The following is a 9,208-nucleotide window of genomic DNA, read 5'->3' on the forward strand; positions in this document are numbered from 1 at the left end:
TAAGGCCTGTATTACACTGGCAGATAGTCGGACAGATTATCACTAACGAGCATTCATATGAACGCTCCTTAAAGATGATCTGGCAGTGTAATACTGCCACGTATTACTGCTTGTTCATCGCGCATCGATCATGCTGTCTAATCACGATCTGCTGCTGGCAAATAACAAGTCAGTATGGGGACGAGGGATGGCATAAGCGATCGCTCCACCCCATACTGAGGAGGAGACCGCTGTATGTAATAGCAGCGCTCTCCTCCACTAATGAGCAGGCGATTGCTGGGAAGGAAAGAAAAATCCTTTGCTGTAATACAGCCCTATGGCTGCTTTTAACTAAAGTCAGTGATTTCCATCAGTGATTGAGACCCAAAACCAGGAATGGAGGTTACACAGAGATAAGGTGTAATGGAAAGATTTGCTCCTGTTGTGTTTCTGACCCACACCTGGTTTTGGTTACAATCATTGATGGAAATCACTGATCAAACACTGACCAAACCGTGAACGTGTAAAAGCAGGCTAAGGCCTCATGCACATGACCGTTGTTGTGTCCCGTGTCCGCTGTTCAGTTTTCCGTGATTTTCTGCGGACCCATTGACTTTCAATGGGTCCGTGGAATACTCGGCTAATGCACCGTTTGTCATCCGCGTCCGTGATCCGTCAAAAAAATATGACCTGTCCTATTTTTTTCACGGACAACGGTTCGAAGTCAATGGGTCCGTGAAAAAACACGGAGGCACACAAGATTGTCATCCGCGTCCGTGATCCGTGTCCATTTTTTCCCTATCATTTGCAAGGCAAACTTGACTTAGATTTTTTTTCACTTGCCTTCATGTCTGGTGATCCTCCAAAAATCAAGGAAGACACATGGAAACGGATCACGGAACAACGGAACCCCGTTTTGCGGACCATGAAAAAATACCTTCGTGTGCATGAGGCCTTAGGCTGAGTTCACACGGGCGAGTATTCCGCACGGGTGCAATGCGGGAGGTGAACGCATTGCACCCGCACTGAATCTGGACCCATTCATTTCTATGGGGCTGTGCACATGAGCGGCGAAGTTCACACATCACTTATGCGTTGCGTTAAAAATCGCAGCATGCTCTATATTGTGCGTTTATCACGCAACGCAGGCCCCACAGAAGTGAATGGGGCTGCGTGAAAATCACAAGCATCCGCACGCAAGTGCGGATGCGGTGTGATTTTCACGCACGGTTGCTAGGAGACGATCGGGATGGAGACCCGATCATTATTATTTTCCCTTATAACATGGTTTATCCGGTCATCACATGAACTTTTACCATGGTGATGGATCATGTGATGACCGGAGTGACGTCACCACAGGTCCTTTTCCTGCACACAGCAAAAAAGAAAAAAGACAGAAGAGATGCCGGCTGCGCGAGCAAGTGGATTAAGGTGAGTTTAATTATTATTTTTAACCCCTCCAGCCCTATTGTACTATGCATTCTGTATTCAGAATGCTATTATTTTCCCTTATACCCATGTTATAAAGGAAAATAATACAATCTACAGAATACCTAACCCAAACCCGAACTTCTGTGAAAAAGTTCGGGTACCAAACAATGCCGATTTTTCTCACGCAAGTGCAAAACGAATTACAATGTTCCCGCAACGCACCTTTTCCCGCAACGCCCGTGTGAACTCAGCCTAATGCTGCATTTACATGGAGAGATTTAGCACATAATTGTCTGGAAGGAAGCGTTCCTTTCCGACAGTCGTCTGCTCGTCAGTAGAGGTGATCACCTCCGCTATATGAGGACGAGAGACGGCGACTGCGATTGCTCGTCCCCATACAGATTCACTGTTTCTGGGCTGCGGAGTGCTGTTCACACCGCAAGACCTGCTGCCCAGAAACAATAATTAAGGTGTCAGCATGAACAATTGTTTCCTCTGATGATCGAGCGTCTCGATCGGTGATCTTCTCCACATTTAGACAAGCAGATTATCGGGAACTAGTGTTCATCTAGACATTTATCCCCAATAATCTGCCCGACAATTGGGTCATGTAAACCCGCCTTAAGGCTTTAGTTGGACAATCCCTGTTTCAAAATAATAATCTAATGCAGCTTTTCCATGGTCAGTGGAAAGGCAAAGATGTGTGAATACATACAATCAAATCAATGGACCGGGGGCAAAAAAGGACACAAGGAGCAAAGACGAAGCCTTCACAGACATCTTCACGAATAAAACACTGATCGTCTTTGTCAAGGACGTCATCAATGACATGGACCAGTGGCCAAAAATGTAATAAAATTTTTAAAAACACACAACTAGTGAAGAAGAAAATGGACTCAAGGCCTCAATTAATACAAAGCATGCCTCCCTGGACTCTTAGGTAAAGACTGTGGATGCCTCCTCCTTTGATAGATATGTCCCTCCTACAGGCGGCACGTGTATCCTGAATTACCTATAAGGGGCTGGTGTATAAAAGGAAAATCCTTTAACTCCTCTGATATACTATGGGAACCCTCAACCAGATTAGCATGGGTAATCCCTTAATCTCCCTGGCACTAGGCATGTAGGCCCACTCTAGACGGGCATAGAGAATAAGACAAAAACTGCTACCATACAATGCCTGGGGAAGGCAAGGGCACATTAAACCATGAACAATTACATCTAAGCAACAGAGAATAAGTAGCAGATTAAACGCTACCAAATCCAGACTGTACTATCAGGTCAGCGTTTCCCTCGGGTAGAAACAGAATAAATAATCTTGTTTCCCTTCATCTCCCTTTAATGTTCAATCATCATTGCTAAAGCATCTTGAGACGTTGACGTGTAGAAGTAATGGTAAAAACACATTATAGCAGTCAATAGGGGATCCACCGAAGGACAGATTCAGATATCTGTAAATTGCTGGTTCTGCAAAACACAGATACCGGCCTGCGTGCGTTCCGCAATTTGCGGACCGCACATGGCTGGCACTATGATAGAAATGCTGGACATGCTCTATATTTTCTGCGGGGCCGCGGAACAGAAATGAATGCGTCCGCACCCGTTCTGACAAATTGCGTAATAGATGCGGACTCATTCATATGGTCGCCTGAATGAGCCCTTAGTCAGATGTGTCATGGTCTGACTGCGGATTAACTGACCCGAACTCATAGCATCATAGATCTCTAAGACGCTGCGAGTTCGAGTCACTTAACTCGCGGTCAAGACACATCAGAATAAAACAAAAATGGCCGGCAGACGCGTGTGCCGACTACCCGCACAGGTTTCGCCACTTTTCTGCACCAAATCCTTCATGTGTTACTTGCTGGATTTTGGTGTGGAGTTACCCCAGATCTCACCATTTGCATTGCAAAGGGTGAAATAGGAATTGAAAATCCAGCTATACAGATTAATTTACTGTGTGGACCCATTTCGCACCATGTAGATAAGATTTCGAAAATCTCATCTACTTAGCTGGTACTGTATAACTGCAGATTCGCAGTGTAAAAAAAAACGCATGTAAGGCTTCTTTCACACCAGCGTTTTGGGGGGCGGATCCGTCATGGATCTGCAAAAACTGATCCGTTACAATAATACTACCGCATGCATCCGTCATGAACGGATCCGGTATTATCTGTAACATAGCCAAGACGGATCCGTCATGAACTCCATTGAAAGTCAACGGAGGACGAATCAGTTTTCTATGTATTGTGTCAAATTGTGTCAGAGAAAACGGAGCCGTTCCCATTGACTTACATTGTGTACCAGGACGGATCCGTTTGGCTCCGCTTTGTCAGGCAGGCAGCGTTTTGGTGTCTGCCTCCAGAGCGGAATGGAGAGAAACTGATGCATTCTGAGCGGATCCTTTTCCATTCAGAATGCATTAGGGCAAAACTGATCCGTTTTGGACCGCCTGCGAGAGCCCTGAACGGATCTCGCAAACGGAAAGCCAAAACGCCAGTGTGAAAGTAGCCTAATACGCACTGTGTGCATATGGCCTAACCGTAAACTCACATGCTGCAAATTTGGGGTAAAAAGGTCTAAAACAAAACAAAGATGTGAATAGAGTTGTTTCTGCAACATTTGCGGAGACAGCTGCACGTGAATTTACCCTAAATGTATCAAGTTATAAAATGTCACACCTATTCGTTTTAAATTTCAGTGGATCTCAGCACTTTCGAGTCCCCAAACCCCTTTGGCACAGCAACAAGATTCCTGTCACTAGAAATGTTTGACGGAGTCCAGAGTAAGACCGCCTATAGAATCAACCAGATCCCAAACCCTCACACTCCCATTTACACATGATACTAATGCAATCCTATAGAGAATTCCAGAGTACAAGGTCCCTATTCTCATGCGGGTCCCCCACCGAGCTAATAGTGAGAGCCGCTATCCCGTGGATAAGGGATAACTTTACATAACCAGGATACCCCTGTAAACGATGGCCGAAGACACCAGAAATCGGTCAATGCAAAGCCAGACCCCACTGAACACACATCGATGGCCTGTCCTAGGGAAAATTCCCACAATTCAGCCAACAAACCATACATTTCACTTCACAATATAGGAGGAAAGGGACTGCAAATGAGCTCTTAACAAGCTCTGCCTCTAATACCACCAGCTATCCTATAATTCAATGTTCAGCTCTTTAACTAAGCCTTGAGACATTGGATATTAAATAAGCCAGCACCCCATCTGCAGACAGCTGTTTCGGGGTGATTGCCCCTCATCAGTGCAGAGCAGAGAGTACTGGCTTGACTGGGCGAGAGGCCTGTCAGGGTTAGGGGTGTACTATCTCTCCTTGTATGTCTCAAGGCTTAGTTAAAGAGCTGAACATTGACTTACAGGATAGCTGCCTTACATCTGGTGGCATTAGAGGCAGAGCTTGTTGAGAGCATCCCTTTCCTCCCAGAATTCCAGAGGAGCATGTATGGCCTATAAGTCTCCTCACACTGATTAAGGCGCTCTCTCCCTTAGGAGAGATAGTACCCCCCATTTCACAATATATACATGTTTTAGGACGGCCGTCTAAGGTACCCTATTTACCCCTTCTACTTGCACTGGAAGGATTCTCCCAATAAAGAATCCCTGCAACAACCTAATAATGTGTTCTTCTTCGTGCTACCACTTTGCTGATTAGTTTGATTGTTTAATAGGTATGGCGGCACAGTTTTCAAAGTGTGAACGTACCCTTACACTGCAGATGTTATCCCACGGACACTGAGGAAACCCTGTGGTCACAAGTGAGGGACAACTAAATACCATCTCCATCAGGGTGCAGTCACACGACCAGATGTATTTTGCAGTCTGCAAAACGCAGATCCGTAAAAAATACGAAAGTCGTCCGTGTGGCATCTGTGTTGCATCCATTATTTTTTTTTGCGGATCCATCCATTGTCACAATGCCTATTCTGTCTGCAAAACGGACAAGATTAGAACATGTTCTATCTTCTTTATGGGACTGTGGAACGGCCATACAGAGGCAGACAGCACACGGATGTGGTGTCCGAATTTTTTACGGACCCAGTGAAATGAGTGGGTCCACAGCCAATCTTCAAAATAGGTCAACCAAAAATACGGTTGTGTCAATAGGGCCTTATTAAAAGCCCCCAAAACAACTCCCCACATCCTCACCTCCTGAACCGCCAGGACTGCGACACAACAGAATTTTTAGGTTTAGATTAAAGTTACCCTTTCAAAACAAAAGAACTGGTCCGTTAAAGTTTTACCCCCTGCAGAATAGGATTATATTACGCTCATTAGGTTGAGTTTATTAAACCCTGTACGCCACAATTCTGGCTTCAAAAAGTCACAAGTAGGGGTTTCGCAACTTTTTTTGTGGTCACTTGCGAAAAAATATTGCAAATTTTTTAGCATTGTGCCTTCCAGCACAGATGTAGTCAGAATTTCAGAGTAAATCATTTTTGTGACTTGAGACTTTTGTTACTTTGAGAAGTACAACTTTTGTAAAAAGATGCAAAAACACTCCAGGTGTACACTTTTGGGCCTCGTGCACATGACTGTAGGTATTTTGCGGTCTGCAGAAAACGGATCCGCAAAAAATACAGATGACATCCGTGTGCATTCTGTATTTTGCGGAACGGAAAAGCTGGCCCCTAATAGAACAGTCCTATCTTTGTCCGTAATGCGGACAAAAATAAGACACGTTCTATTTTTTTGCGTAACGGAAATACAGAAACGGAATGCACACGGAGTACCTTCCGTTTTTTTTTTTTTGCAGACCCATTGAAATGAATGGTTCTGTATACAGTCCGCAAAAAAAACGGAACGGACACTGAATACGTTTGTGTGCAAGAGGCCTTACTGAAATAGGCGCAACTACATAGCACTTGCACCAAATGTATTATTACCGTGCGCCATTTTTACACATTTAGTGCAGGTGCACATAGCAACTCCAGTCTAAAAAAAAAAAAAACTAACCTCAAATACACCTACAGCGATCAATTACTGTGGACTGCTTGTACCACAGCAGATTAACTACGAGGGTACGTGGGGATCAGCGGCAAAAACTGCAGCCAACACCGCGGAAAGAGCGCAGGCTGCCCATGTGGTTTTTCTGTGGTAACACCTGTGGATTTCACCCCCTCCGTTGGAAAACCCACGGCAGAGATCCGCATCATAAATCCACACCGCAGGTCAATTGACGCTGCAGATTATTACGCAGCGTGCAGATGAAGTAATAAAATCTCATCTGCGTCGCTGGCACTGTACAACGCTGCGGATCTGATGCAGACAAATCCACGCCACGTGGACATACCTCAAGTCATATCACTTCTATAATATGGGCACAGTCGCACGTGGCAGACTGGTTGCAGAAATTTCTGACACTGTCTCATTCACGGTTCACAAAAGTCCCCAAATAGTGTTGAGCGAATCCGGTTTTTAAAGTTCTGCGCCCAAAGTTCGGGTTATCGAAGAATCCCCTTATGGATTCCAAATTCCGTTATGGTCCGTGGTAGCGGAATCCATATCGGGATTCTTCGATAACCCGAAACCCAAACTTTGGACGTAGAACTTAAAAAACAAGTTCGCTCAACACTATCCCTGAATGAACCGTGTTCTGGTGAAGTGAAGTGTCAGACGGTGAAATTTCTGCAACAAAACTGCGGCATGTGAATAAACCGGATCAAATCGACCATCCTCAATTACTATGTACATAAACGGATCAAGGTCCATAGGGACCCCGGGGCAAACATATAGACTATACACAGCATAAAAGTATAAAACACGTACACTACATACATACTATACTCGCCACAATATGAGGCCTACAATAAACCGTAACATAAGGTGCTGACATAATACCGCCATATAGAGCTTGTATATCAGCACTACCTCTACCTAATGCCCATATGGCTACTATAAAATTAGTGTTAGGGGGAGAGAGGCCCAAGGGCACCTGCCCCCTTTGCCCAGCAGCTTTAGGTCCCTTCTCAACAGGTAAAGCAGATGCCAAGATGAATAATGTCTGCCATGCCCTGAGCAGAATACCCGGCTATGGCTAGAAGGACGCCTGCGCCATGGCTGGAGGAGGATGCACTGACCGGCCGTGATCTTCTGCAAGAGGAGCACATCCTCCGGAGAGATGTGCGGCTTCCTGAGCAGCTGCTCCTCCGCCACCACCTGCCCGCCGCTCTGCTTCACCTTCATGCTGCCCTCCTGCGTTCTGCTGCCGGGGAGAGTGTCAGTGCCCAGGGAGGAAGAGCTCATTCTCCGGGGAAGGAACCGACCGACAGCCTGGAGGAAGTAAGCAAGACACGGAGAGCGAGAGATTGACAAGAGCGCAGAAGTGAGGAGGTGGATCCCAGTCACCCGCCCGCCCGATCCACTTCTAATCCGGAGCGTGTGCATCAAACGCAAAAAACACAGCCGGACGCCCACCTGTGCTGGCAGGATTTGTCTCTGACTTGTACGCACGCCTGCGCCCGCCCGCCTCAGAAGTGGGCAGCTAGGATAATAACATAGTAACTGGGTGATACACGGGGAGGTGAACGTTATAGGAACGGGCAGGAGGCGGAGGGCCCTGGGAAGGACATGGGGCCCTGTGATTGGCTGATGGGGAAGAACAATGGAGCTGTTGTGACAGGGTGATAATGATGCGCGGCTCCGGAGGCTGCAGAAAGATACAGCGGCCGACTTACCTGAGGGGACGAGAATGAGAGGGGAGCTCCACCTGTGGAGCCCGGAAAAGGAATGTATGAGGTCCTAAAAATGCCTCTTTTTTGGGGGGAAAGTTTTCATCCTTTTTTAACACTTTAAAGGGGTTGTGTCACTTTAGAAAGTGGCATTTGTTACATAGGGAAAGTTAATAAAAAGGCACTTAGGGACGTAAAGGGGTTATCCAAGGTTATAAACTGTCCCCCCATAAGTCGGGCCCCTCACACTGAATATACTTACCTGGTTTCCGCTCCCCACTACGGGGAGAAGCAGCGGCGGTGCAGGGACCAGGAGCCAGGTAAGTAGTTTCACTGTGAGGGGCCCGGCTTATGGGGGGGCAGTTTATAGCCTTGGATAACCCCTTTAAAGTGGCCCCATGTCATAGATGGATCCAGCGTGAAGTAGGCGGGCCAGCTATACAATAGTGCAGAACAAAATACCACCCCAGAAGAACCAAATACTACAGTGCAGCATAAAGTACTGCCACCCACTTGTCACGGACGTTCCCGCGACAGGTGGCAGGAGATCTGTGAGACTGGCAACACGTGGTTTGATCTGACCGATAGGTGTCTGTGTTGTTTCTGGTAATGGCCACATCCCTTACCTCATTTAACCTTCCTTATTTATAGTTGCTTCTCCCAGCATGCTGTGCGGTTTATAGCTTCTGTTTGGACCTTTGTATAGATTGTAGTTGGATCTTGGCTGAGTTCCTCGTGCTTACATTGCTCCTTTGAAGTTAAAGGGGTTCTGCAGTTTGTTTAAACTGATGATCTATCCTCTGGATAGATGATCAGCATCTGATCGGTGGGGGTCCGACACCCGGGACACCTGCCGATCAGCTGTTTGAGAAGGCAGCGGCGCTCCAGTAGTGCCGCGGCCTTCTCGCTGTTTACCGCAGGCCCAGTGACGTCACGACTAGTATCAACTGGCCTGGGCGGGGCTAAGCTCTGTTCACTTGAATGGAGCTTAGCCCCACCCAGGCCAGTTGATACTAGTCGTGACGTCACTGGGCCTACGGTAAACAGTGAGAAGGCCGCTGCGCTCCTGGAGCACCGCTGTCTTCTCAAACAGCTGATCGGTG

General features: G+C 46.7%; 1 protein-coding gene across 1 annotated transcript in view; it reads right to left on the reverse strand.

Annotated features, from left to right (window-relative positions):
- UNC119 (unc-119 lipid binding chaperone) overlaps positions 1-7,984 on the reverse strand; it is a 76,253-nt gene extending 68,269 nt beyond the window's left edge. The window contains exons 1-2 of the mRNA XM_044286667.1: positions 7,852-7,984; positions 7,515-7,707 (exon numbers count right to left, since the gene is read on the reverse strand). Coding sequence (XP_044142602.1) covers positions 7,515-7,680 — 166 coding nt within the window. The 5' untranslated portion in view covers positions 7,681-7,707; positions 7,852-7,984. The remainder of the gene's footprint in view (positions 1-7,514; positions 7,708-7,851) is intronic.
- Between the last annotated feature and the right edge of the window lie 1,224 nt (positions 7,985-9,208).

This window comes from Bufo gargarizans, chromosome 3 (genome assembly GCF_014858855.1).
Source record: "Bufo gargarizans isolate SCDJY-AF-19 chromosome 3, ASM1485885v1, whole genome shotgun sequence".
Classification (NCBI taxonomy): Eukaryota; Metazoa; Chordata; class Amphibia; order Anura; family Bufonidae; genus Bufo; species Bufo gargarizans.